The sequence below is a fragment of the Aspergillus piperis genome (genome assembly GCF_003184755.1).
Source record: "Aspergillus piperis CBS 112811 unplaced genomic scaffold BO85scaffold_2, whole genome shotgun sequence".
In the NCBI taxonomy this organism is placed as follows: domain Eukaryota; kingdom Fungi; phylum Ascomycota; class Eurotiomycetes; order Eurotiales; family Aspergillaceae; genus Aspergillus; species Aspergillus piperis.
The window spans coordinates 1,505-27,502 of record NW_020291592.1 but is presented as its reverse complement, the minus strand read 5'-3'; the positions used below and the strand labels follow the sequence as shown (position 1 = coordinate 27,502).

The window sequence follows — 25,998 nt, the reverse complement described above, 5'->3', positions numbered from 1 at the left end:
CCTACTAATGAGAATGCTTCGGATTCAGACTTGAAAGATTAGCATCATAATCACCACACTGCCTTGGAATTGGCCGTCCGTCTCCGTTCATAAGAGCACTCACGATAACACTTTTCCTCGTACGGTATGCAGGTCTGCTTTACAGACTGGTTTATCTCATGCTATCTGACATATCGCAGCACCTGGATCGTTCGCTTTATTTAGATGCCTTATCATGGTGTGTAGCCAAAATTAGATTCTTGTAATTTCCTTCTTACCAGGGCAATGGAGGCTTGATTGCGCTGAACTCTACAACTAACCGATCAGACTGTCTATGAATGGCCTTCTGTTTTTCTATTAGAAGTTACCACCGAAAGATCTGCCGAGTGAATAGTACTATAGCAGCAACAAATCCCCAGTAGTACGTAGCAGGGAGCTCTAGTATCTTCAAGAAAACATTCACCCGCACGCGTCTATCCCTAGAGGAATGACCGGGCTGCCTGTATCTAAGATGCCTCAGCTCCTACACAGATTACATCAGGTACTTTTGAATAGGCATTCATCGAGCACGACAGATTCCGCACTCTTAAAGTGTCTGCCATCGATCTAGGGGGTCTCATTGTTAGATCTCCCCTTGCTTCCTCGGCTCAGTGTCATGCATGCGCCCGTCGGTAGCTTTCTGCTCCGTTCATCTTGGTCCGATCCTGTCGGTGATGCATCGGGATCATTTTGTTTGAAACAGCGATTCAGTTCAAGCTTGCCACTATTCAGCTCTGTTGATGACGCCTTCGGAGTCGCATTCAGCCGCGCTCCATAGCAAGGATTCCCTCAAACTGACGTGCCTGCCAAACATACTCGCTTGGTATTTGATTCATAAAGTAGCCCGCGGCCGCCTTCTTTCACATTCACGAGCACTCCGGCTCACACGTGTGTTGAATGCTGAAGGTGGTCCAGTTCTAGACATGGCAGTGGTGGATGCAAACAGATGCTTCCGCGGTCCATCGCCACGGCTATTAATCGACCACTGTGTTCATCAACAACAAGTAGTAAGAACAATAAAGATCAACAGATGAGCAGAGCAGTAGAGGGATCCATGGACCAGGGCCATCTTTTCCAATTTGCCATGAGAGTGGATCAGAACCGCGTGGTGAACATTAATACGTCACCCAGTCCCGCCTTGAAACCTGGCAGACGCATCAATCAATTTTCGTACCCTAGCGGAAGTTTCATATTCAACGCACAACCACGCCTCGTTCTTAAGGGGAGGATGATGCTTGTATAGGAAATGAGATCTGGGCGTAGTCACAGCATTGTTATATCTTGGCAAGCCAGCCATCAGTGGTTCCATCATGGTAGTGTTAGTAGTTCTTACTAGTTGATAGTATATAGTAAGTAGTAGACCACGCTATGCCTGTTACACTTCGGAGGTCGGCCCGTCCAGCCGTCAATCTTCCCAGTGTCTCTCTCCCTCCATCACCATCCTTACTAGTATGATCCTCTTTGATCCCCCTCAATTACTAGTAATCACTTCCACTTGGATTTCTGAGGTCAGGCAGGATCCGATCACTGATTTCTTTCACCTCGATGTCCGTACTACTACCCTCCCCGCTTTCCCCACTCTCTTTAGCGCGGATTTACCCTCCTTGGCGGACATCCAACATGATCTATATAAACATCCCATAAACCTCCCATCCTCGCTGCTGTCTGACATCAATCTCTTTCTCAATCTAAAGACCATCACCCTCCTTCCATTTGCCGAATAAGTTCATAACATGGGTTCTGCAACAACCTCAACTTTGCCTCCGGACTTTCTCTGGGGTTTCGCAACTGCCAGGTATCCTTCCACCTGTTTCCTCCCCCGTCCCCCCACTCAACCAATACTACACTTCAACCAGTTAACCAGTAGAGTACTAATTCATTTATTAACAGCTATCAAATCGAAGGCGCCGTAACCGAAGACGGCCGTGGACCATCCATCTGGGACACATTCTGCAAGATCCCGGGCAAGATAGCCGGAGGCGCCAACGGAGACATAGCATGCGACTCATACCACCGCACAGCGGAAGACATCGCACTGTTAAAAGAATGCGGCGCCCAGGCCTACCGCTTTTCAATCTCATGGTGAGTTTAATATCTACACCATGACAAACCTTCATTTCAAACCACAACCCGAACGTAGTTCTAAACCATCCATCCATCCATCCAGGTCGCGCATCATCCCCCTGGGAGGCCGCAACGACCCCATCAACGAAAAGGGAATTCAACACTACGTCAAATTCGTCGACGATCTCCTAGCAGCGGGGCTCACACCCCTTGTGACACTCTTCCATTGGGATCTGCCCGATGAACTCGACAAGCGGTACGGTGGACTCCTGAACAAAGAGGAATTCGTTGCCGATTTCGCACACTACGCTCGAGTCATGTTCCAGGCCCTGGGCTCAAAAGTCAAGCATTGGATTACCTTCAATGAGCCGTGGTGTAGTAGTGTTCTTGGGTATAATGTCGGGCAATTTGCTCCGGGTCGGACGAGTGATCGGAGTAAGAGCGCCGAGGGGGATAGCTCGAGGGAGTGCTGGATCGTGGGACATAATATTCTTGTGGCTCATGGGGCTGCGGTGAAGATCTATCGCGAGGAGTTTAAAAGTAGGGATGGTGGGGAGATAGGTATTACGCTTAATGGTATGTATGAATGCTTCTTCTCAATTACTTCTTACTTACCTTTTTCATATATAGGAGATTGGGCCGAGCCCTGGGATCCCGAGAACCCAGCAGACATCGAAGCGTGCGACCGCAAGATCGAATTCGCCATCTCATGGTTCGCCGACCCGATTTACCACGGAAAGTATCCAGACAGCATGGTTAAGCAGCTGGGGGACCGACTCCCCCGCTGGACCGCAGAAGATATCGCTCTCGTTCACGGCAGCAATGATTTCTACGGCATGAACCACTACTGCGCCAACTACATCAAAGCCAAAACCGGTGAGGCGGATCCCCACGATACCGCTGGAAATCTGGAGATCCTGCTCCAGAACAAGAAGGGCGAGTTCATCGGCCCAGAGACACAGTCTGCGTGGTTGAGACCGTATGCACTTGGGTTCCGGAAGCTGTTGAAATGGCTGAGTGATCGGTACGGTCAGCCGAAGATCTATGTTACGGAGAATGGGACGAGCTTGAAGGGCGAGAATGACTTGCCGGTGGAGGAGCTGCTGAAGGATGAGTTTCGGACGCAGTATTTCCGTGATTATATTGCTGCTATGGCTGATGCTTACACGCTGGATGGGGTGAATGTGCGGGCTTATATGGCTTGGAGTTTGATGGAGTGAGTACTGCGATATACTTATCCCCTGGATGTTGTTATGTGCGCTTACTGACTGGAGTAGTAACTTCGAATGGGCTGAAGGTTACGAGACCCGGTTTGGGTCGACCTACGTCGACTATGAGCATGGCCAGAAGAGGATTCCGAAGGACAGTGCGAAGCAGATCGGCCAGATATTCAGCCAGTATATCGAGAAGACAGTATAAGTGTTTCGTTGCGGAGTGAATCAATTGTTATTCATGCTATTCATGGGTACGACTGAGGAAATGATAATTCACGGTCGTTATGTTGTAGGAATGCTAAGTTAGTAGGACATTATTCAACTCCCTATCCCGAATAAGCGCAGTGGAATAGGCTACTTTGTGAGTCTCAGGGTGAGACTGACTCTTACGTGGGGGGCTACAGCTCTACACACCCCGCGGGGTTTAGGTCCTGAGGATCCGATCACATCAAAAAGGGCCCACTCACCTTTAAATCGAGGGTCGGGTCTCCTGTCATCAACACGATGAGACCGCTGCAAGAATGGATGACTTTAGAGGCTATAAGAGTGGCAATGCAGAGCGAAGAGTAATCGGGAGCTGCGTTCTGCTTATGACAGGCATACCGTATTGCAGGCTGTAGGATTGCCAGGCCAGACCGCGGTCAGTTCAAGTCGAATCGAGCAGGACCGGGCGGAGGGAAGCAGATCGAGTTGTGTGATTTTAGAAGACATCAGGAAATCAGACGAGCCGCGCCTGCCTGTGTACTGAGCCTTATCGATGGTCTTAGCTGGAAAAAACCTTAGAATCGCGAGCGGTGTCATGCGACGTTTGCGAGTCCCTCGGGCTTCCGTCGTGGCTTGAATGGCAGTGGAACCGATGACGAGATAGAGAAACAGCGATCAGACAATTTTTCGACGCTTATCTGTGATCGCATGATTAGAGAGTAGCATGACCGACGGCACTTTCGGGGCTCCGGTGAGACCCTCACGTGGTGGGTGTTTGCACTGTTTGCAGGCCTGGAAGTGGCAGGAGAATCTCCCCCGGATTCCGGCGGGGAGAAGGAAAGGAGTGCCCCTTTGCCAGCTCAGATTACTCCATAGCATCCATATCCAACTATCCGACCGTAATATCATTGCAAAACCTCCCTCAAACCATTTCTCTCCCGCATCAGCTATCATGGCGTCGACCACTAGCACAGGTACGTGAGCATAAACTCAAGAGCCATGTTTTCTTGGCGTTCCTGGACACGTTCCTGGACAAATTCGCAAAGAGGCGGCGACCCACGATTTTCCCACCCTCCCCAACTTCATGAGCACTGTGAAGTTGCATGTATCATCGCATCCTTGTTCCTGTACCGCAGTTTCATTTGGCGTATGCACACCTCCAGAGCAAGATTGTGATTGTTGGATTTGGCTCCGTCATTTCAAAGCCCACCCCCCGTGCACAGGCAGAGTGACTCATCCTTCGTTGACTGCGTTTTTGCTGTTTTCCGGTTGAGCAAACCCTTTTCCTTGTTCCCATAACCCTTTCAACCCATGATGAATTCCACAAGGCTTGCTTTGCGACTGCGACAACTGTATAAGGGCTGGGGAGTCGGTGTTCCTCATACCCCTCGCCGTTTTCTTTCCCACCCAGTCACAAACCCATATCGACAAATCGCTTGCTTTTCAGCCACCAAGCCACCAGCGTGTGCTAATATTGCCTCTTCAGATCGCTTCACCTCTGCTCTGCATCAGAACAAGGATTGGGCAGCGCAGATTGCCAAGGAGGACCCTTCGCTCTTCCCCACACTCGCGGTCGGCCAGCACCCGGAGATCCTCTGGATTGGCTGCTCTGATTCTCGATGCCCTGAGACCACCCTTCTTGGTCTCAAGCCGGGCGACGTCTTTGTTCACCGCAATATCGCCAATGTCATCCATGCCGGCGACCTCAGCTCTTCAGCCGTGATCGAGTATGCTGTCCGCTACCTGCAGGTCAAGCACGTAGTCCTCTGCGGCCACACCAGCTGCGGTGGCGTTGCTGCAGCACTGGGTAACAAACAACTGGGTATTCTTGATCCCTGGCTGCTGCCTTTGCGCCAGCTCCGCGCGAAACACCTGGATCTGCTGAACTCGCTGCCGGCCGACGAAGCCAACCTTAAGCTGGTGGAATTGAATGTTCTGGAGGGTGTCAAACTGTTGAAGGAGAAGAATGTAATCCTGGAAGCCGTACAGGATCGGGGTCTTCAGGTTCACGGGTTGATATATGATGTTGGCAGCGGTGTTCTCCGAGAGATGGACATTGATGAGCCGGAGGAGGAACTCAAGGCGCGCCTAACATCGTTCAAGACCGACGTCTAGCGGCGGGGTCATTGGTTGTATATTCTCAATTCGATTTGCACCTGTTGTTTCTTTTGCTTTTCAGCGACCAGCGAGTGTTAGCAGACGTCGATATATCGTCGTCTTTTGAATAATCCATTTCCCATGAAGCTTCACCAATCATTCCAGCGAGCGTATTCATGACATCCATCAAACAGATGAACGCTTTGCAGTCTTCAGTAGTAGTCAATCAAGGAGGCAAGAAAAAGATGATGCAATAATGAAAACGGATGAAGGCAAATGAAGAGTGGGCAGAAGGGTCTGTGTACGTCGGGGAGGAAGAAGTTGGGGAGGAGGAAGAAAGAGGAGGAAAGAGAAGAAGAAACGCTGACATAGCAGCCTGCGAGGGAAAGCAGCCCCGAAGACTGCGAACCATTCATTCTGTTTGCTCGTCTCCGCATGTAACAGCCCTTCCTTGCCCGGATGGGAAACTCGAAGGACCTGGGTGGATCCCCGGGTCGGCTGGATGTGGTATAGTCCCGGCCGAAGCGGCATTGACTCGGGATGATCTTTGTGACTCTCACTCAGACATCCTTGTATGCTTTCGGGGTGTTACGCACCTGAGATATTTGGTTCTTCTTCTCTTACTGTTATTCCAGTTACCGGAGATAATGGTGATACTAAGCATTATTGAAGGAGTAGATTACGGAGGGCCAGTCCGGTAAGAATATGCGGAGTCACGCCGCTTGGCGCTTTTCAAATCAATACCTGAGGCAGTGATCGGCGACCGAGAGTATCTGCAACACCTAGATGAGAGCAGGACGACAGTACCATGTACATTAATATGTTCATTGATGATTTAGAATTCGAGTTCTTCGACTTCCATCCCGCAGTCAACGCATTTCTTGACCCCAATCCCCGTCTTGGGATCTTCAACCGATCTTCCCCACTGATGTACATGTCGTCCACCACTCCCCAAGTCATCACCGAAATTACCACCGGCTGCTCCTTGACGGCTTCGTCGGTATGCGTCGACTCGTGTACGTTTCTTGAGGTCTTCCAGTTTGCTCTTGAATTTGACCTCCCGCCGGCGCTTCTTCTCATTCTCGCGTCGCTCGAATTCCGCGTCCAATGCTTCCGGCGAACCCCATTTCTTGGCGGAAAAGGCGTATTCTTCGACCTGGTACCGTAGATACAGCATCATGTTATTCCACGTTGATTTGTGCGGGTTCGGGCGCTCAAGATGTGGGAGGAGCTCCTCATCCTGAAGTTCGGCTGTTGTAGTTTGTCCCGTAATCAGCCAAAAACGCTCAGTGGCAACCCCTGTCGCAAACCTGTGCAGCGGAGGGGGAGATACTTACGATTGGTCAAGAGATAGTCCTCTCGTGCCTCGGTCTTGGTAAGCAGACTGTATTTGTCCGGGAATTTATCCTTGCAAGCATGACAGACACAGCACCGGAAGGCTTCCTCCCATTTCCAGTCGATTTCTAAGCTGCCACACTCTCGACATGTTTTCTGTTGCGTCCGCTCATCCAACACACTCAGCCCCGGTTCAAAAATTCCCGCTCGATCTCGATGGAGGTTCTTCAGCAATTGTTGTCGCTCCCATTCCTTCTGCGTCATGTGCGCTGGTTTCTGCTCCGCCTTCTCATCCCGAACGTGAAGGGCTTTGTTGAACCGGTCATCTTCTTCAGTCAGGAACCCACCCTTCGTGTCGGTGATCTTAGAGAAGTCGTATTCAACGAACTTGGTAAAGTTGCGCGCCGGCTTGATGCCATCTAGTGGGCGGTTATCTGTAGAGGCCGCATCGCGCAGAGTCGCCGGAGGATCGGAGGCAGTCATGGAGGAGTAGGTTCGCTTGACACCTTTGGTAGATGAAGGATCAGCCCGAGCCTGTTCTGCTTCGCGTTGCTCCCGTATTGCTATGGCCTTCTGGCGGTTGCTTTCCTAATTTCAGTATCGTGTTAGCTCCGAACTAGAGGAACCGTGATCATAGTATGTACTATTCTCCGCAATTGCTCTGGAGTCAGCGGAGTCCGCTTCGGACCGCCGGGCGTGCCCATCCCGACCTCGGGCGGGGGCGCTGACTGTTCCTCTGTCACCATATCTCCTTAGATAGAGTGACTGGGAGAGGACGAGCTTGACAATCGAAGTGGTAGACGGTGGCTATCGCAAGGGTGGCGTTATCGGGCGGGAAAATCGTCGGCGCGTTTATCGCCGGTTCGATAACCGCATACTGATCACGTGACTTTATCATATCCATCAATTCCCAGCTCGCAACAGGTTGCACTCCTCAAAAGTTATCACCCTGGAAGCCCAAATCTGCAGTACTAGTAGTACTGCTTCATAGTTGCTTCCACCTCTACACTTAGTAGGTATGAACGCATAATGCCGGCCTCAAAGTGCAGCTACCCACCAGTTATCCATGATATAACTGCCACATGGGTCTTAATTCTTACAAACCTGCCCGAAACATGCCAGGTCACATTTACTGGGAGTATTCAGTAGACTCCTCCTAGACAATCCGGATATGTGCACCCCGTGCGATGGATACCTGGGGCAGAAGCAGATGAACCATTTATCGGCGGATTATGTGCCAAGGAGTTCTTGTCACGCATGAAACCTGTGGGTCCCTAGGTTGAGTGGAGAGATTGTTTTCCTCATCACTGCAGTGCTCTGTGTGTGTATACCTACTTTTTTGGCATCGTTGATATTTCCAAGAGGGTTTTTGTTATTTACCATGCTGGTGGAAGGACTGCAATCTCTAAAAGTCCACTCTCAGCAACAATTCCTTGCTCATGCTTGCCGTCGACGTTAACGTTGCGCTTGTGCATGGTCGTGAACTCAAATTCCGTAATAGAAGTAGTATAAATGGGCAAAGTCAGCAGTCAAACCCCGGGATATTGAACCAAAAAGTCCAAGCGTTACGATTGCGGGGTGTTGAGTTTTCCAACCAGGGGCACACAATTGCAATTGTCCCGCAGCATCGGAGCATTCTCAGCAGTAATACGGAGTGGACTTAGCCGATCAGCACCTCATTGGTGATGGGTTCAATGTCATGCGCGTGATTTTGAGTTCGGGGAGATTCCGGGGGAGATTGAACTATGAGATTTAGTAGGCTGGGGAAAGGACTTGGCCGGCGGAAGTTCAGCGCGGGAAAGGGTTCACCCTGCCGCATCCATCCTTCGTCGAACGTTTCTCCGCCATCGGTGGCTCGCGGGGCCCTTAAAACATTCCCTTGAATTTCCCACTTCTCGCTCTCTCTCTCTCTTTCCCCATCTCAATTCCCCCTTCCTCCCTCCCTCCAATTCTTCCTCTCCGATAAATAAAAAAATACAACCCATTGCGATCCTCCACAAATCGCTAACTCACTAAATACACACCCGCCCAACATGGCATCCTCCAACAACACCCAACCTGAAGAACCCATCACCATCCCCCAGGACCGCGATGGCGTCGCCTACCTCTACGGCCACCCCCTCCTTAACTCGCTCTCTCCTCCTCTCCATGCCGCCATCTACAACCACCTCGGACTGAACTGGATTCAGATCCCCCTCTCCAGCGTCTGCGGTACTTCCGCTACCTACCCTCCCCCGTACACACGCTCCCCGCCCATCGACACCTTCCTGTCCTCCATCCGCGCCAACCCTAAATTCGTCGGCTCCTCCGTCACCATGCCCTGGAAGGTCTCCATCATGCCGCACCTGGACGACCTCACCGAAGACGCCCGCCAAGCCGGCGCCTGCAACACCATCTTCCTGCGCGACAATGCCGACGGCTCCCGCTCCTACGTCGGTACCAACACCGACTGCATCGGTATTCGCGAAGCCCTCATCCAGAACACCGCTAACGCGGCCGAGCGGTTCGCTGGCAAGCCTGCCCTCGTTGTCGGTGGTGGTGGTACCGCTCGCTCCGCCATCTATGTCATGCGCAAGTGGCTCGGCGCTAGCAAGATCTACATTGTGAACCGTGATGCTAGTGAGGTGCAGGCCATCATGGAGGAGGATCAGCAGCGCAATCCGTCCGCGGACAAGGCGCCCTTGATTCACGTTACGGATCCCGAGGTTGCGAAGACCCTGGAGAGCCCCGCTGCTATTGTCTCGGGTATCCCCAACTACCCGCCTAAGACCGAGGAGGAGATTCGTGCCAGGAATGCTCTGACGGCGTTGTTGGGCGCCAAGGAGGATGGCAAGCCCAAGGGCGTTATCCTGGAGATGTGCTACCACCCTGTTATTTGGACCGAGATTGCCGAGTTGGCTGATGCCGCCGGGTGGAAGGTTATCGTTGGCTCGGAGGCGCTGCTCTGGCAGGGTCTGGAGCAGGCCAAGCTTTGGACTGGAAAGGATGTGGTGGCTGTTCCTGGCTTGTTGGCTATGGTTAAGGATGTTGTGGCTAAGAATTTGGCTGAGAGGCAGAAGGCTACTCTGTAAAGCTTTCTTCCTTTCGCCTCCTTCTTTATTATACCTCCAACATCCGACATGTTTCATGATGATTCATTCCTGTATAGACTCTCGCATACCCGGTGCATTGCTTGTTATGGAAGACCAAAAATAACGGAACGGGGCTCAGTGAAGAGAGCCCGATGATAGATATGACGTGTGTTTGATTAGGTACATACGCGGATCTGGCTGCTGTATATAGTGCAATATGATGTCTTCATCCCTTTCCTTCTCGTCGCTTCCGTCCTGTATAGTAACTATTATGGATATTCTATCTGTAGTATATAACGGTGTATATCTATAGCCGAGGTGCTCACGCACCCGGCCGGGTATATTCCAGCTGTCGCACGCGCTTCCACACTTCGCGCACAGTGCGCTCCTGCGTCTGGCGTCCGGTCTCTGTCGCCGACGGACCAGCCGGTCTATTACAGTTAGATGCCGTACTAAGCCACAAGGCAGAAAAGGAGTGTCACATACCTAATGGCAAGGTAGAGTCGGCTGCCGAGTCGAACATCTTCAATGGGCGCAGCGTCCGGATCCTCCGGGGGATTGGCGGTTGTGACTAGGCCGCCTGCCTCCAAGAGAATGGCGATACCCGCTGCGACGTCCCTACCCACCACACTCGGATTAGCTAAACAGAACTCTGAGGGATGAAAAGATCCATGGCAAAAAGAACGTACCACTCCCAACAACCACCTTCCCACCAGATATCAAATGACCCCATAGCCGTGTACGCCAAATCTAACGTAGCGCTTCCCAGACTCCTCACTCCGTGCACCATACCTCCCTTGCCACCGCGACTACCCACTTCTGCTGCTAGGTTCACAAAACTCTCAATCTTGCGATACAGGTTCCCGTCGGGGATGTCGCGGCGGTCCTTGCCCCATTCGCAGGATAGAATGCACTTGCTGGGAGCATTGGGCGGCATAGGTGGGATGGTCGGATTGCGGATGAGCGGGAGACGGCGCTTCTCGTTTAGCCATGCGCCGCGGTTCAGACAGGATGAGAAAAGCTGATCCTGGAAAGGAGCGTAGATCACGCCGATGATGGGACGGTGGTTGACGATGAAGCCTATGGAGACGCAGAACATGGGGAAAATATGTGTGAAGTTGACGGTTCCTGGTCAGGTGAGGGGAGTTATTTCGTGTCATGATGGCAGGGAGGGGGTATGGCTATGGCTATTACCATCTAGGGGATCAATGCACCATGTTGGGTGCTCGTCGATCAGGTAGTCGCGCGACTGTCCTTTGGCGTAGGACTCTTCGCCGAGGAACCTGAATGGGTCAGCTGGGGGATGCTTGTGAATTGGGGAATGACTCAGGGACATACTTATGTGTGGGGTATTTGGACTGGATTGCGTTCTTAATAAATACTTCTACTTCTGTGCAGGGCAGTCCATTGGTGAGATGCGAGTCGATAGCAGGCTGAGGACGGGCTAGAGCATACCTTCATCGGTTTGGGTGACAATGTCGACGGCGCTGTCCTTCTCCTCAGCTTCCTGCGTGGCTCCGCCGCCGATGCGCTTCTCAACACTTTCCATCAGAAGTTGACCGGCCTTCCGGCCCAGATCGACCGCAAAGGCGTAGATCTGGTCCAGCTGCTCTTGACTCAGCTCCGCGGCAGCCATTTTTATGGCGGGGTTTGCGATCTTGGGGAGGCGGGATGGTGTGTTGGTCTGCTCTTAGAAGGGAGCAGGGGAGCCACAGAGATGTATAGGTAGCAGGAGGAAGTGGAAGAAAGGAAGATAGAAAGAGCGAGAAAGAGAGGAAGAGGAAGAGGGGAGAAGTGTAAGAGTCAGACACAGAGAGAGAGAGAGAGAGTCATGGAGTCTCTCACCGGAGACGCCGCCGATAACCGCCCGGCCCTTATCGGTGGGGCTGCCCCTCAAACTTTGGATTGCTCTGAACTACTATTTCAGGGCATAGGAGATACATACTGAGCCAAGATAACTTGCCCGGTGTCTTCAACAGCTTCTAAGTAGGGCTCGTACTTCTCGTATTAAGCTCCGGCAAAACTTAACGGAGGAACATGACTTCGCGAATAAGACTGCTAGGAAGTGTGTTTACCAGGCGAGGCCGCAAAAATCAAGAACTAGAACTTCTATCTATCGCATATGATTCTGTCAAAATACTTCCTTTTGTTATGACACTCAGGAGACCATGGATAATTGGCAGGAATAGGCTTGAATATGAAGAGCCAAGTTCTCGCAGGATGTGTGAATGCAATCATGCAAATCTGTAAGCTAGTTTGCCATGAAATATATTAACAGTCTTCAGGCGTTCAAACAGAAGCCAGCAGACAAACAGATCATTGAGAGAACAAGAATCTGCAGATATATGAGAGAGTGCTTCCTTCATTGCTGGTAATGGTTACTGATTGCTGTGAGGAGCAGCCGAGGCTGCTGCAAACGGTTAAGATGGATGATGCGGAGAGAATAGCCAATTCTGGTTGTTCATGAACCACACCTCCCAGGCGCTAACTCTGCCTATTATGATCAGTAGACTCTTTGCGGCTGATTACCCGCAACTGGTTTCACGATGCTGCTTTATCATGAACTGAAGACCTCACCTTCTTGGTTTGACGGTTGGCGACGGATACTTGGCGGCTAAGTGATCTTCCCGCTCCGCTCTTCTACCCCGGATGTCAGGGGAAAGACCCCCAGAAATCGGCCTTTGGCACCACAATGCCACCAATCAATCTCTACCGTAAAGATATATGATCTAGACTCCCTCTCTCAAATGTCCTCTAAGAATTGCTGGCTGTCTCTAGTATCATGGCGGTGGGACGACCCGTGGGATCCATTGAGGGTGGGTCTTGTGGGAGAGGCTGAGCAACGCACGGAGTTCATCCTAATTAGACTCAAAGTACATACGGCGCACATAGTAGGTAGATGAGAGGAAAGTCGCTAGCTATTTTCGCCCCAGCCTTGCTGCTACCCACTAGTGATGTGTATCTCATCCTACGTGGTAGGAAAGTTGTCCGAGCTTCTCTTTCTCAGCTGGCACCATAAATTTGGATATATTTTCGTTCGCTACTAGTATTACAACTGTAAAACAAGCTTACAGCATGAACGTTGCACGCTCGGAGTAGACAAGACTGAAGACTATGCGTCCCGGGAGATGATTCTTGCTTAGGGTTTACAAGGTCCGTCGGCTGCTTTTGGATCAGCCTTGTCATCACAATCCCTGTCCGCTTGACTTAGTCGCCGCCCCTTCAGTGCAACAGTACTTCGGTTCCAGAGAAAATAACGCAGTACTTGGTGCTAGGCTTCCACGGTCGGGGGCCAAATTACCAGTAGTCAACGGATTACACTGGCTTCATGCCCTATACTGGAGGAAACGTGCTGGCCCCCAAGTCCTGCTCATACTCGATGTGCACCTTCAATGCCCTAAAAAGTAGTCGGCGCAATTTTATACCCCGGTAGTTTTTGAAACCGCCCCAGTACTACTGTCCTAGAACTACAATATGAGCTGTCTTGCTAAATTTATATAGGAGATCAATATAATTATATATAGTCCTGTCATGCCCTCCTCAATGCCACCATCACTAGGCAATCATTCATTCAGAATCTCCTCGTTTGTCCGCTATTGCTTTCATTACTCTCACTCTCCTTCAATACTGCACAAGTCCATTCATTACTCTTTATCATTGCAAATATCAATCATTACTTTGTCATTATCAACACATCCATTGTCAAAATGTGGTCCAGACAGATCACTGTGCAAAAGGTCTTTGTTCTAGCTTCTGTGCTCCTGGCATCTGGGGTCTCAGCAGCTGCTATCCCCGCGAGCCTTCCTGACCCGGCATCAGTCTCTGTGGCACCAACCAACACGCAAGTTCCTACCGGTCAAGGGGATGTCAGTCCAGCCTCCATCTCTTACGAAGGTGTCCCAGACTGTCAGGTGAGTGCTAATGACCCCCGTTAACTTCGGTCTTGCTGAAATCTAACCCAATCATCTCCAGTCTTGCCGTGAAGGCGAAGACAATGAACAGACTACCGACGAATCCACAACGCAGGTGAAACGAGAGAGTCAGCATATCGCAGCAAGTATGTGCTATTTTAATCATTGCTCCCTGCTTCTCTAACTATATTCTGGGTTTGCGCTGCTCCGAAGCTAACAAAAACTGAAAACCTTCTTCAGGGACCGAGACCAAACAGCTAACACCCGAGGAGGAAAAGGCCGAGGAGGAAGGAGTTAAAAAATTAAAAGAGGAGGCTTTCGAAAAGTGTCATGGGTCCGCGGGCTGCGAGACATTCTATATCTTACTGCATTTAGGGCAGTAGCTCCGTTGGCAGAGCTGGGTATAATTGGCGCAAGGCTAAGTGGAAGGTGATGAGATGAGATCAGGGTGAGATGGACGTGGTACTTGCTAGTACGTGGAGATTTTCTGTACTTATTATGCTCGGATGATTACTCGAGTGAATACTCGAAGTTGAAACCTGTTTCTTTCTTATTTTCTCGGTCACTAGCGCAGACATCACAGTGTAGTGGAATGACCCAAAATATCGAATATAATACTACTTAGAATATGGCCTAGTCATTATTTACCAGCAAATGGACTAGCTTCACCAACAGGAAATAAATAGATAACATTGGACATGTGTGGTTGAGTGTGTGGCATTCCTTGGCCCCCATCCAAAACCCTTATATATAAATAAGCACTACTACTAAGCGCTGAAAGCTAAGATTGTTAATGCTCCGTCTTTCACCTGGCCAACCTTGGCGTGGCCCCCATTTACTACTAGGAATTACTGGTTAGCAATCGGCCTCAATGTCAATCAACCTGGGCAGCAACGCTCTCCCTGACTCAATTGATCTACTGCAATCGAATAACGCAGGTCAGTAACAGATCAAAAATTCTGAATTATGTTCAACAATGGACTAGTTTTTGTCTATATATGATGAATGCTGGACACTTCGTACTTCTGGGAGTAACCCCAAAGCGACCTGACCTTTGATACCTCTAGCTATCACACTCAACAAGAGTGATCCTTGGATGCATAATAGAACACCTCTTGACATAATATAACCAGCAGAAACCCCGGCCCAAACCCCAAACTCTCCAATCAAGCCTTGATTTCGGCGTACAGTTTCAGCACAAAATCCCGACAATTGTTAAAAAGGGTGTTATAACCCTTCTTATTCATCTTGGCGGCAATCTGTTCCCCATATCTCTCGATCTCCGTGTTGTCCACGCCTGACCTGATCTTACCGAGCACCTCCATTTTAGTCTCGCTCCAATCATACCAGCTGCTGGCACCACGGTCCGTGAACACAATCTTTTTGCCATCGAGCTGAATGTCCCAGCATCCCGAGGAAAACTTGAGATAGGTGACGCTACCTTCTTTATGCTCGGTCACGTAGCCTGCAGCTATCAGGTAATGGTCGGGGACCTTCTTGCCGGCGACTCGAGCCCGTTCACTCCCTAAAGAGATTGTTCAGTCATTTTTACTGCACAATGCACCTGGGATGATAGGATGGCAAGCTGGGGACGGAGAATTGTTGGTACATACTGATTTTGATGGCATAGCCCTGGCCAACTTCTGGTGTTTTCCCGAGGGCTTCCTTGAGCTTCTTGTATTTGGCATCCCCGGTGACCTTTGCAGCCCGTTTCACCTCGGTCGACGGTTGGCGTGTAGTCTTGGATGGAGCAACATCATCATCTGAAGCTCCGCTTAGGGTGTCCTCCTCTCGAAGCTCGGAAGTAATGTCATTCGCATCAATGTCGTCTCGTTCTGTCAGGGACGAGGCTTCGTCACCAGAGGTGGAAGGCTGGTACCCGTGGGGGCCAGTGATAGATTCCGCATCGTCGTCTCGCTCAGTCAGGGAAGGGTCCTCGTCGACGGATCTGGGAGCAGCATTCGGCTGCCCGGAAGCAATAATTTCCCAGATGCTCTTCGGGTTACCGTCTTTATCGCAGGTCTGGGATTGGATCTGTCAGAACTAAACAGCGACAAAAAGAAAATAAGAAAAGAAAAGGAAGAGCATTGGTACTTACCGGACAGGTCACACCTACATTTGGGTCAGAGGTTTGGCTTCCATCCGCTCCAGTTATAGTTTCCCAGATGTACTTCGGGGTACCGTCGTCTCGCTCAGTCAGGGAAGGGTCCCCGTCGACGGATCTGGGAGCAGCATTCGACGGAGAAGAAAGAATTTCCCAGATGCTCTTCGGGTTACCGTCTTTATCGCAGGTCTGGAATTGTATGTGTCAGAACTAAACAGCGACAAAAAGAAAATAAGAAGAGAAAAGGAAGAGCATTGGTACTCACCGGACAGGTCACACCTACTTCTGGGTCGGAGGTTAGGCTTCCATCCGCTCCAGTTGTAGGGACGTGTGTGTTTATCGGAACACCAGCGACAAATGAGGGTGTCGTCAAGTCCGAGTTGATTTCCCTTGGTATAGCAGCTGCTAAGGCACCGGGCGTTAGGAGCAAAGAAGCCAAAGCGAAGGCCTTCTGATTAGTGGTAAGGTTGAACCACATTTTGTTATGAAATAGGCCAACGGCAACGATATAAGAAGATTATGAATAATAACAGTGAAACAAAAGAACGAGTGGCCTAGAGAATGAGCGTGAGGAGGGCAATGGCTGATAGTAAATGAGTGTTATACAGTGGAATGAACGGATGGATGAATGAACAACGAAGAGGAACAAACAACTGGAGTTATATAGATTTGCTGCTCTTCTATGTATCGAGGCACTGCATTGAAAAGATTGGGGCGATTTCGATAGCTACCAGAGTAGTATTGCGCTGCATTGGACCCAGTGACCTATTGAACGAATACCAGGGGCTGTAAAGTCATATTCTCGGCTTAGGGTGGGCCAGATCAACTAGATTTCTATACCTGGACCCTGAACCAACAGATTTAATCTAGATTAAAGAGCCCTACAGGCGTCTAGGACAGCGAGGTCCCATCTAGTATTGGGGGCGGGCAGCTTCAGGGTCCACTTTGCTTCCGAGTTATCACCGGTTCGATAGTTGGAGCTTTTGGTGTCATAAGTTACTATAACTTCTGGAGATAACAGGAATTTAAGTGGTTCATTACTTCGTTGACCGTGGCTAGGAGTACATGTAGATTATCATTTCAATGCAGAACCGATCCACTATAGACTTCAATAAACAATACTAGATAGCAGACATGTTACAGGGTCACGGGGCTTTCCCTTTGTTGCATAGGGATTAAGGATGATCCGCAGGATTCCGATAAATTTTGGCCCCTATTAGGATGGCCTAGCGCCTCAAAAAACTACGTTGACCATTTCTTCAATATGAGGGCATCTCACAACCGTTACTTGGCAGGGGTGCACAGCCCAGTGGTTCTGTGATCCTTCCAAGATGACGTGAGTAAAATCTTGTGGTAAGCTGCTTGATGACCTGTCAATCATCCAGGCATGTGAATGAGAAGCTCCGGCAAGGGCTTAAAGTCGAATTTAGAGGCTGTAGAAGACCTTCTTATGGTCTCTTTACTGCTTGAATGTAGTCCCCATCGCGGGCTACTACTACCCGATATCAGGCCAGCCCTGTCCGTTGCGCCTTGCGAGATCAAGTAGCCGCAATGAACTAAGAAGGTGCTAAGGCGAGGTAGGTACTCTCGGAATCCCAGCTAGGTACACTACTAATAACAAGGCTGAGCCGGTTAGCCGGCAAATAAGACAATATGACTGGTCTGTAGACAGTAAGTGGAATAAATAGGCACTAATTCCTCTAGTAGTCTTCGCAGTGGAGAGGCTCTTGGGTACTAACCTATCTAATTTGTAGCTGCTGACTTCGCCGCCTCAGCCGCCTTGGCCGTAGCCCCCATGTCGCATTGGCCCCATTCATTTATCATTGTCTCTAAGGTGATCCATAAGACTTGCGACTTTGTTGTATGAAGAAAGGAATTCTAGGTTAAACCGCTTCCTCTTCCCCTGAGGGACATTCAGAACAACAGTCATGATGTCCGTCTTGGATAGGGTAGCCTTCAACATACTCTTCAGGGATCAGAAGAAAAGGCTTGATCAATTCCTTCGCACTACCACACCGGGTTAGTCGGTAAATGGCTGGTACTATCGAGGTATGAAATAATGGTGCTGACTAGAGTTGTTCAGATTCTGTGCTTTCACAGCTACATACCTGTCTACTCCAAGAAGAAAGCACCACAGTGACACCACGGGATATCTTTTACACATATAGCATTCAAGGCTCGTCCCAGGAGCAGCCTTGTACGTACTCCTACCCACACGAAAGTCCATCCCAGTGAGCGGGGTAACCCATACTGGACACTAGCTAAGAAGACACTTGGATATTATTCCAGACTGGACGAAAAAGAGCTTTCAAAGTTGCCTTGCTAGGAATCATCCGGATACCACCATCCCGCAGACAGCTATTGATGTCCTCTGGTCTTGCTTCTGCTTCTATGCCTATCACCCGTTCCCACTCATCGGAGCAGACGACAGAAAGCTAGAGCTGCCAGCCTTTGAGCGTGCGCTGATCCTGCTCTCTCTTCAAGGCACAAAGCTTCTCGGGATCGAAGACGACGGCTTCGGTCGTCGCTGGGGGACTTTCCGGGAGAAATGTAACTGCAGAGTTAGGATTAATCGGATCTTTCGAAGCATCGGCCTCGGTAGTTCTCAGCCAACTTCACCTCCACACGCCACTAGTTTCGACACCCTCGTTACCGAAGATGTTATCGATGCTATGCTTACAATATGTCCTTCCCATCCCAAATTGTCTGCAGACCCCGAGAAGCTGACGCCGCTGGCGGAACGCTTACTCGAAGGGAGGACAATCCAGTTTCAGATGAAGGTCAAAGACTTGGCTCATTTACTCTGCCTGATCATGAGACTAAGAGTCTACAGAACGACTTGGGGTCGCGGCTTTCACTACGGTTCCTTGGAAGAGCCTAGCCCAGAGAAGGAAGAACTGGCTAACATCCTGGCCCAATCATTCAGCCATGACCAGGACGAGTCCCTGTCCCCTGACTTGGTTCTCGAGGCTCTGGGCATTTTGGTAATAATGATCTCTTCTGCTATCTTTCTACTATTCTTATTGGTTTGACTAACAATGTCGCTCACATTAGCCAAATCTAGAGCAATGGTTCCATCAGCTTTGGGCAACACTTTTCCAACCTTCCCTGCCCACCGAGTTATCAACTTTAGAGACGGAACCATCCCCAGATTCCATTTGGGATGGACTCCTTCGTGCAGTCTCATTGTTCGTCCCACCGTATGAGGCGCATCAGAGAACCGATTTGCATCGAAAGACTAAGCCGATCGTCTTTTCCAAATGTCATGACTCGACAGACAGGTTTGATCTGGGCGATGTATTACAGCATATTCGTCATGACGATCCGAAGCATCGGTCGCATCTTGTACTTCTCCTGGGACACCAAGGCCAGGACTCGACGAGAGTAGTTGTGGGGGCATTCTTCTCTGGCGATACGCAGTCGCCTGCTGCAAACGAGGAAAGGGAGAGTATCGCCCTTCCGCGCCTTCTCTTCCAGCTTCAGCCAAGCTTCGATCTCTTTCACTTGGGTGGAAAGGGCATCAGGGCTTTAATGCCCGTAAATGAAAGTGACACAGAAAAGACGGACTATCATAATTGCTTGGGGGAACTCGCTCAATCGAAGGTGGGAGTGAGGATTGACCCTGCCACCAGTCACGCTACCTTTTTCCGGGGCAATAATCCGGCCAGGAATCGGGTATCAGGACCGTATGAAAAGGTAACTTCTACTAGGAAGCATGAAGGATGTGATGCCATGAATGGGGATCAGCAGGAACGAGAAACAAGCTTTACGGTGACCCGTCTTGCTATCTTCCATGTGGAAGGCGGGCCAAATTATAATTATGATTGATCCTTGGTGAAATTACTACTATTAGGTTATGATGGTATGGAAGGAAGAATGTGAGCACTCCAAAGCATTATGTCAAGATCGAGAAAGCATTGATTGGTTTTGGAGTCACTGCCGCTTCATAGATAGTAGCGATAAAACCCTGATTCTGAAATCCGACTAGACTGATAATACGATTCACTAGATGCTTCTCCCACGAGTTCTGCTACAAGTCTAGACTGACTGGCTGCTTATCAATCACTTCCCCGAATGTCTCCGTCACGTGCATCCCGAGAGTCGGGGAAATATACAAAGTAGTATTTCCTCTACCAGCTCGCCCATTGCGTCAGAATCAGCGTGGATGATTCAATAATTTCATCTTCCGGATATAATTATTCCCTAATCAATGTACCCCATTGTTCAAATATTTGAGCTTTATGTTTAGAGTTAGAAAAAAATTATAAAAATATTAATTAATTGATTGATTGTTGAAGTAGGCTGAAAAATGATTGACTGACTAATTGCGGGCTTCCGTCATTGACGCCATTCCCCGACCAGCTAATCATCAATCCGTCTTCCTCTCCCTCAGCTTTTTTTTCTTACTTGAGAGCCCCTCCTCCGCCCCGTTCCTCCGACCTTTAAGTTCCCTTGCCTGCCAGTGGCTGTTGTTCTCCCCTCATCAGCACTCCATGCTCTCCTGCCCCTCTCTCCGTCCTCGTCCCGCCCAGGCTCTTAAGAACCGGCTTCTTCTCTCCCCAACTTCTAGCATTCGCGCCCGCTCCTCTCCTATCGTCGCGACACCTTTGCTCCAGGGTAAAGGCATTGCTACAGCCACCCCGTCCACCATTCTTCCCCGACAAAGCACTCTGGCACTCCGCTCCTCCTCTTCGGTCGCATCCCGTCTATCTACTGTCGCTAGACATTTCTCATCCTCCTCCTCGGCTGCTGACGCAAACAACATGGCCCCCACTGAGGTCAAGCAATATGACTACATCGTCATCGGTGGTGGTAGCGGTGGTAGCGGTAGCGGACGCAGAGCTGCCGGCTGGTATGGCGCAAAGACCTTGATCGTGGAAAGTGGTCGCTCCGGAGGTACCTGTGTCAATGTCGGGTAAGATGCTTTCTTTCTTTCTTTCTTTCCCCCTACTATTTGAGACCATCTGGTCGTTAACGCAGTATCATCCCTGCAGCTGTGTCCCCAAGAAGATGACTTGGAACTTCGCCTCCATCAACGAGACTCTCCACGTCGCCAAGCACTACGGCTACGACGTCTCCGAGAATGTTGACAAGAACTACCGCCACTTCAAGGAAATCCGCGACTCCACTATCAAGCGGTTGAACGGAATCTACGAGCGCAACTGGGGCCGCGAGGGCATTGATCTTGTCCACGGCCGCGCCGGTTTCGTCGAGCCCAAGACCATCGAGGTGACGCTCGAGGACGGCTCCAAGGCACGGTACTCGGCCCCTCACATTCTCATTGCGGTCGGTGGACGGCCCAGCATCCCGGAAATCAAGGGCGCTGAGCACGGTATCACCAGCGATGGCTTCTTCGAGATCGAGGAATTGCCGCCCAAGATTGCCGTTGTCGGTGCGGGATACATTGCGGTGGAGTTGGCCGGTGTCATGGGCGCCGTCGGATGTGAGACGCACATGTTCATCCGTGGCGAGACGTTCCTGCGCAAGTTCGACCCCATGATCCAGAAGACTATGACGGAGCGCTACGAGGCCTCTGGCATCCACATCCACAAGAAGCACCCTGGTCTTAAGGAGGTGCAGCTCATCCGCGATGGCAAGGGCAAGGACAAGCTGCTCAAGCTTATCTCCAACGACGGTTCGGAAATGGAGGTCAACGAGCTCCTCTGGGCCGTTGGTCGCTTGCCCGAGGTTGAGGACCTGAACCTCGATGTCCCTGGCGTTAAGCTGAACAAGTCCGGCCACATCGAAGTCGATGAATACCAGAACACCAGTGTCGACGGTGTCTATGCTCTGGGTGATGTGACTGGTCACGCCGAGTTGACTCCTGGTATGTTTTCCCCCTCCATGCTGTCCCCTGCTCTCCCTTTTCGTATCATGGCCAAACTAATACCAAACCAGTTGCCATTGCCGCCGGACGCCAACTCGGCAACCGTCTCTTCGGCCCTGACGAAGTCCGTGACTCCAAGCTTTCCTATGACAACATCCCCACGGTGGTCTTCTCTCACCCCGAGGTCGGTACCGTGGGTCTCACCGAGCCCGAAGCCCGTGAGCGCTACGGCGATGACCAAATCAAGATTTACCACACTCGGTTCACGGCCATGTACTACGACGTGATGCCGGCTGAGGAGAAGAAGAAGAACCCGACCGAGTTCAAGCTGGTCTGTGCCGGTCCGGAGGAGAAGGTTGTTGGCTTGCACATCCTGGGTCTGGGAGTGGGCGAGATGCTCCAGGGTTTCGGCGTCGCTGTGAAGATGGGCGCTACAAAGAAGGACTTTGACAGCTGTGTGGCTATTCATCCTACCAGTGCTGAGGAATTGGTTACATTGCGGTAGACTAGATGGGGTGTACACTAAACTCTTTTTATAGGTTATGTTCAGATGTATAGAGTATATACAGATACGATGAGACTAGAACTGTTCTTATGACATCAGTAATATTTAGTACGAATCATGATTGTTTTCGTATTACTATCAATAGCAGTGTCTGACCATCCTCTTGATCACCTCTCCATCCATCAACTTGGCATGGCTACTATATACCTGTATCAGGACTAGCGGCCCCCCGGAGAAGGAATTGACCCGCTCCGACCACGTTACCACCAGCCGGCCAATTAGAGTCCCAAGCGGGGCTTGTCGGCAGTGCTCGGGGCCAGTTCTGGAAGCCGAGGCAGTAGATAAGACAAGGGAAGCGCGCATCGGCCTGCATATGCACTCCGTCCCGCCTGCACCTCGCTCTATTCTCATCTCCCCCAAACCCCCGATGAACGTTCAAGGTGGCAGTCGCAAAAGAAAGAGAATGTCCAAACTATCCCATCAACTCAAGGCGCTGATCAACGCCCCGGCAGCGCGCCCCAACACTGTCCCCGCGCCGTCAAACATCCAATCTATATACAGGAAGATCCAACAAGGCGCGCAGTCCCAGAACCTCTCCCAATCATCATGGCTAGCTCTATCGGTCGGTGTTCTCTTCCCAATTCCTCTTCTAGCAGCAGCAGCAGCAGTAGCTAACCTCTCCTCTACCCCCAAATAGACAGCCACCACGATGACAATGAACTCCCCCGAATCCCTAACAGAGCTGTACCAACTCGCCAGCACCTCCCAATCCGCCAAAGAAAGCCTAGCGACAGCAGAATTCATGCGTGAAGTCGGCCTGAAATGCATCAGTTTTAACGGCATCCCGCGGACCATCAACTGCCTCAACGCCTTCAAAGCCAGTCTCCCCGAATCGATCAGTTCGCAACTATCACAAACACCCACCCGCACACCCAACCCCGAGAATATTCAGGAAATATGTACGAGGGGTCAGAACCTCTGGGACTCCATCTACCGTCCCTTCGAGAAAAAGCTATACAATAAGCTGGCGGACTCGCACCCGGACTTACCTGTTCATATTCTGAACGCGAACTATGGGGCGCTGTTGTCTGACCCGACAAGGACTACCGGGGCGAGTGTGGGCAGATTGGCGACGTCGGTTGTTGCGATCGCTTGTTTGAGAGCGCAGACTGGCGTTGGTCCGCAGGTGACGTCACATGTGTTTGGGCTGAGGAAGGCGGTTGAGGATGGGACGTGGGTGGCTGATGTGGAAGAGGAAGAGGGTGCGAAGTGGTTGGCTAGTGATGAGGGGAATACCTGGATTATACGCAGTGTGGATAGTATTGTTGAGAGCATTGGTGAGGGGTTGGGATCGAATTTTGCACCTGCTAGATCGGCGAAGATATAGATGGTATATACTCGTGTATTATAGAAGGAACCAATGTCACTGCATCCTAGATGAATATATGAAAGAAAAGAGTTAAAGGGCAACACCCTGGAGGTACTCTTCAGAGATGGCAACTACTTCATTCAATAGTTATTACCTTGCCATCTGTCAAGTACTATATTTATGATGGCAGCCAAGTACCTCCGAATCCAGAGTCACTTCTACGCTGTAGATCACGTTGCCTAACCATTCCACATCGCTAATATTTGATGATAACGCTAACTAGTATTATACATGAAACCATCTAAACTCCACCCTCTACCCTAGTTCGTCCAACCCTTAGGTCCCGCCCAAGTACCCTTAACCAAGGACTGGTAGTACACCCAAGGGAAGAAATGCTTCTTGAGATGGTAGAATGAGCGACGAGGAACAGCCTGGTCAATACCGAACCAGTTACCGAAAGTCTCCTTGGGCTCACCACCATACTTGAACTCGGCAAGCAAGACCTTGCCGTATTCCGTAACCAGGGGGCAAGAGGCATATCCATCATAAACCGCATCAGTCGGCTTGCCCTCCATAGAGCGCAGCAGGTTGTGCACGAGGACAGGGGCCTCGGATGTGATAGCGGCCGCAGTCTTAGAAGTGGGCAAGCTGGAGGCATCACCGGCGGACCAGACGTTAGCGTACTTGGTGTGGCGGGTAGTGCCGGCGTCCACATCGACATAGCCGGCCTCGTTGGCCAGAGCACTGTCCTTGACAAACGCGTGAGGACCCATCTTCGGCACGACGTGCAGGAGATCGAACTGTCTCGTCACCTGCTCCTGGCCATCGGGGCGGGCGAACGTGGCCTTGTTGCCGTCGATGGCGACCAGATCGTGCTGGAAGAGACCTTCAACGCCGCGCTCCTTGCGCAGCGCCTCGAGCGCAGCGCCGTACTTGGCGACGGCGAACATGGAGGGCATGCCGGTAGCGAAGCTGATGTTGATGGGGGAGCTAGCGGGACTGCTGGGGTTGTATAGGCCAGCGCGCTTCCAGTAGTCCAGGGCCATCCAGAGGATCTTCTGCGGGGCACCGGCACACTTGATGACACCGGCGGGTTGGGTGAAGATGGCATTGCCCTTCTGCAGCTTTTGCACGGTGGAGAAGACCTTGTCGCAGGTGTCGTAGCCGTAGATAGAGGAGACTAGGGAATCCGGGTTGGCGAGAGCCTCGGGCAGACCCTTGACGCTGCCGTAGTTGATGTTGATGCCGGGGGCGACGACCAGGTGTTCGTAGTTGACTTTGTCGCCATTGCCCAGGGTGATGGAGTTGTTCTCCGGCAGGAAGGTGCCCACGCTCTGGTTGTAGAACTTGAACTTGGGGTCGATCAGGTCGTGCATTGGGCGGCGCAGATCCTCCTTGGTCTTGACACCACCACCGACGAGGGTCCAGCCGGGTTGGTAGTGATGCCACATGGAAGGATCGATGACGGCAATGTCATCTTGCGAGAACTTGCCCGACCGAAGCAATTGATGGCTGATGGCTAGACCGGCCGTGCCACCGCCGACGACCACCACCTTGTGACTGCGTGCCACGGGGCTCACCGGTGCGGCTGTTGCGAATGTCCGCTGTGCTGCTGTTGCTGCACGGCCAGCCGTGGATGCTGCCGACGTGACGTTGCGGCAGAACATGATTTTTGGTGTGTATATCTTTAGCGTGTGATTGATTGATTGGATTCAATGAAGGGATGCAATATACACAGTATGCACAGGACAGAAATTGAAGCTTTGCAAAGAAATTTGGGGAAAGGGCCACGAGCTGGACGAGACCCGCGTTCCTAGAGTCTATAACCACGCCACTAGTACAAAGTAGTCTTTATTCCCCAAAGTTTTCGGGGCTCCACTGTTTAAGTACGATGGCGTGATCACTGCTCGCCGACTTAGTCATCAGCTGTCGGGCCGTCTCGGTCGCCGATTGTTGGCCCTGGTCGCCGACCGGCTCCCCGATAAGATAATATCGGAATCCTCAATGGACTCGCCTCATCCTGGTACTGAATGGTGATGGGGATACGAGCTGTGGATGAGCAAAACAAGAATGGTCTGACCTGTGATGCAATGGAAGATTTCATTCGCCAAGTCGCAGCCGTCGCTGACATTCCTCCCAGGTCTTCGTGTAGGTAACGGCTTAAATATCATTGACAATTGAGTATTTTTTTTTTTTTTTTCTAGACTCGGTTATAGAACCATTTGATTATCCAAGAAAGGAGAGCGGTAATTTCGACGGATGGTCTTCTTGAAGGGTGA

General features: G+C 50.9%; 11 protein-coding genes across 11 annotated transcripts; 7 read left to right on the top strand and 4 right to left on the bottom strand.

Moving 5' to 3' along the window:
• The first annotated feature begins 1,474 nt into the window (after positions 1-1,474).
• On the top strand, positions 1,475-3,773 carry BO85DRAFT_444934 (beta-glucosidase). Its single transcript, XM_025659143.1, has 5 exons — positions 1,475-1,813; positions 1,909-2,100; positions 2,186-2,658; positions 2,713-3,298; positions 3,360-3,773. The coding sequence occupies exons 1-5, from the start codon at positions 1,752-1,754 to the stop codon at positions 3,499-3,501; spliced, it is 1,455 nt and encodes a 484-aa protein (XP_025519422.1). The 5' UTR covers positions 1,475-1,751; the 3' UTR covers positions 3,502-3,773.
• A 586-nt stretch (positions 3,774-4,359) lies between these two features.
• Positions 4,360-5,752, top strand: BO85DRAFT_444933 (carbonic anhydrase). The gene is made up of 2 exons (XM_025659142.1): positions 4,360-4,474; positions 4,987-5,752. Exons 1-2 carry the CDS (start codon positions 4,453-4,455, stop codon positions 5,613-5,615), a joined length of 651 nt encoding a protein of 216 aa, XP_025519421.1. The 5' UTR covers positions 4,360-4,452; the 3' UTR covers positions 5,616-5,752.
• A 526-nt stretch (positions 5,753-6,278) lies between these two features.
• Positions 6,279-7,715, bottom strand: rad14 (DNA repair protein RAD14). Its single transcript, XM_025657547.1, has 3 exons — positions 7,577-7,715; positions 6,935-7,520; positions 6,279-6,848 (listed from the first exon to the last, which is right to left on the bottom strand). The coding sequence occupies exons 1-3, from the start codon at positions 7,676-7,678 to the stop codon at positions 6,433-6,435; spliced, it is 1,104 nt and encodes a 367-aa protein (XP_025519420.1). The 5' UTR covers positions 7,679-7,715; the 3' UTR covers positions 6,279-6,432.
• Positions 7,716-8,965: 1,250 nt separating this feature from the next.
• BO85DRAFT_483530 (shikimate dehydrogenase family protein) lies at positions 8,966-10,003 on the top strand (the record flags this gene model as incomplete). The annotated part of the gene is made up of 1 exon (XM_025663164.1): positions 8,966-10,003. The coding sequence occupies one exon, from the start codon at positions 8,966-8,968 to the stop codon at positions 10,001-10,003; it is 1,038 nt and encodes a 345-aa protein (XP_025519419.1).
• A 133-nt stretch (positions 10,004-10,136) lies between these two features.
• Positions 10,137-11,778, bottom strand: BO85DRAFT_516125 (inositol monophosphatase family protein). Its single transcript, XM_025664830.1, has 6 exons — positions 11,459-11,778; positions 11,342-11,393; positions 11,198-11,286; positions 10,693-11,131; positions 10,490-10,621; positions 10,137-10,434 (listed from the first exon to the last, which is right to left on the bottom strand). The coding sequence occupies exons 1-6, from the start codon at positions 11,637-11,639 to the stop codon at positions 10,326-10,328; spliced, it is 1,002 nt and encodes a 333-aa protein (XP_025519418.1). The 5' UTR covers positions 11,640-11,778; the 3' UTR covers positions 10,137-10,325.
• A 1,780-nt stretch (positions 11,779-13,558) lies between these two features.
• Positions 13,559-14,553, top strand: BO85DRAFT_516124 (uncharacterized protein). The gene is made up of 3 exons (XM_025664829.1): positions 13,559-13,914; positions 13,976-14,060; positions 14,155-14,553. The coding sequence occupies exons 1-3, from the start codon at positions 13,711-13,713 to the stop codon at positions 14,295-14,297; spliced, it is 432 nt and encodes a 143-aa protein (XP_025519417.1). The 5' UTR covers positions 13,559-13,710; the 3' UTR covers positions 14,298-14,553.
• A 527-nt stretch (positions 14,554-15,080) lies between these two features.
• Positions 15,081-16,496, bottom strand: BO85DRAFT_362772 (uncharacterized protein; the record flags this gene model as incomplete). Its single annotated transcript, XM_025655639.1, has 4 exons — positions 15,081-15,439; positions 15,528-15,786; positions 15,859-15,936; positions 16,284-16,496. 4 exons carry the CDS (start codon positions 16,494-16,496, stop codon positions 15,081-15,083), a joined length of 909 nt encoding a protein of 302 aa, XP_025519416.1.
• A 1,453-nt stretch (positions 16,497-17,949) lies between these two features.
• BO85DRAFT_500725 (uncharacterized protein) lies at positions 17,950-20,065 on the top strand (the record flags this gene model as incomplete). The annotated part of the gene is made up of 6 exons (XM_025664137.1): positions 17,950-18,037; positions 18,102-18,215; positions 18,308-19,002; positions 19,073-19,714; positions 19,872-19,896; positions 20,028-20,065. The coding sequence occupies 6 exons, from the start codon at positions 17,950-17,952 to the stop codon at positions 20,063-20,065; spliced, it is 1,602 nt and encodes a 533-aa protein (XP_025519415.1).
• Positions 20,066-20,385: 320 nt separating this feature from the next.
• Positions 20,386-22,464, top strand: glr1 (glutathione-disulfide reductase GLR1). The gene is made up of 3 exons (XM_025664828.1): positions 20,386-20,933; positions 21,013-21,845; positions 21,917-22,464. The coding sequence occupies exons 1-3, from the start codon at positions 20,512-20,514 to the stop codon at positions 22,348-22,350; spliced, it is 1,689 nt and encodes a 562-aa protein (XP_025519414.1). The 5' UTR covers positions 20,386-20,511; the 3' UTR covers positions 22,351-22,464.
• A 274-nt stretch (positions 22,465-22,738) lies between these two features.
• BO85DRAFT_444926 (uncharacterized protein) lies at positions 22,739-23,850 on the top strand. The gene is made up of 2 exons (XM_025659141.1): positions 22,739-22,971; positions 23,047-23,850. Exons 1-2 carry the CDS (start codon positions 22,814-22,816, stop codon positions 23,735-23,737), a joined length of 849 nt encoding a protein of 282 aa, XP_025519413.1. The 5' UTR covers positions 22,739-22,813; the 3' UTR covers positions 23,738-23,850.
• A 104-nt stretch (positions 23,851-23,954) lies between these two features.
• Positions 23,955-25,567, bottom strand: BO85DRAFT_444925 (NAD(P)/FAD-dependent oxidoreductase). The gene has a single exon (XM_025659140.1). It carries the CDS (start codon positions 25,384-25,386, stop codon positions 24,040-24,042), a length of 1,347 nt encoding a protein of 448 aa, XP_025519412.1. The 5' UTR covers positions 25,387-25,567; the 3' UTR covers positions 23,955-24,039.
• Positions 25,568-25,998: the final 431 nt, after the last annotated feature.

Coding starts and splice junctions, on each gene's coding strand:
- BO85DRAFT_444934 (XM_025659143.1), top strand. CDS start 1,752: ATGGGTTCTGCAACAACCTCAACTTTGCCTCCGGACTTTCTCTGGGGT. Junction 1,814..1,908: donor TGGGGTTTCGCAACTGCCAG/GTATCCTTCCAC, acceptor ATTTATTAACAG/CTATCAAATCGAAGGCGCCG. Junction 3,299..3,359: donor ATGGCTTGGAGTTTGATGGA/GTGAGTACTGCG, acceptor TGACTGGAGTAG/TAACTTCGAATGGGCTGAAG.
- BO85DRAFT_444933 (XM_025659142.1), top strand. CDS start 4,453: ATGGCGTCGACCACTAGCACAG. Junction 4,475..4,986: donor GGCGTCGACCACTAGCACAG/GTACGTGAGCAT, acceptor TTGCCTCTTCAG/ATCGCTTCACCTCTGCTCTG.
- rad14 (XM_025657547.1), bottom strand. CDS start 7,678: ATGGTGACAGAGGAACAGTCAGCGCCCCCGCCCGAGGTCGGGATGGGC. Junction 7,521..7,576: donor CAGAGCAATTGCGGAGAATA/GTACATACTATG, acceptor TACTGAAATTAG/GAAAGCAACCGCCAGAAGGC. Junction 6,849..6,934: donor GGACTATCTCTTGACCAATC/GTAAGTATCTCC, acceptor AAACTACAACAG/CCGAACTTCAGGATGAGGAG.
- BO85DRAFT_516125 (XM_025664830.1), bottom strand. CDS start 11,639: ATGGCTGCCGCGGAGCTGAGTCAAGAGCAGCTGGACCAGATCTACGCC. Junction 11,394..11,458: donor TGTCACCCAAACCGATGAAG/GTATGCTCTAGC, acceptor TGCCCTGCACAG/AAGTAGAAGTATTTATTAAG. Junction 11,132..11,197: donor GTGCATTGATCCCCTAGATG/GTAATAGCCATA, acceptor TCACCTGACCAG/GAACCGTCAACTTCACACAT.
- BO85DRAFT_516124 (XM_025664829.1), top strand. CDS start 13,711: ATGTGGTCCAGACAGATCACTGTGCAAAAGGTCTTTGTTCTAGCTTCT. Junction 13,915..13,975: donor AAGGTGTCCCAGACTGTCAG/GTGAGTGCTAAT, acceptor AATCATCTCCAG/TCTTGCCGTGAAGGCGAAGA. Junction 14,061..14,154: donor GAGTCAGCATATCGCAGCAA/GTATGTGCTATT, acceptor AACCTTCTTCAG/GGACCGAGACCAAACAGCTA.
- glr1 (XM_025664828.1), top strand. CDS start 20,512: ATGCTCTCCTGCCCCTCTCTCCGTCCTCGTCCCGCCCAGGCTCTTAAG. Junction 20,934..21,012: donor GGTACCTGTGTCAATGTCGG/GTAAGATGCTTT, acceptor TCATCCCTGCAG/CTGTGTCCCCAAGAAGATGA. Junction 21,846..21,916: donor TCACGCCGAGTTGACTCCTG/GTATGTTTTCCC, acceptor ATACCAAACCAG/TTGCCATTGCCGCCGGACGC.
- BO85DRAFT_444926 (XM_025659141.1), top strand. CDS start 22,814: ATGTCCAAACTATCCCATCAACTCAAGGCGCTGATCAACGCCCCGGCA. Junction 22,972..23,046: donor TCATCATGGCTAGCTCTATC/GGTCGGTGTTCT, acceptor TACCCCCAAATA/GACAGCCACCACGATGACAA.
- BO85DRAFT_444925 (XM_025659140.1), bottom strand. CDS start 25,386: ATGTTCTGCCGCAACGTCACGTCGGCAGCATCCACGGCTGGCCGTGCA.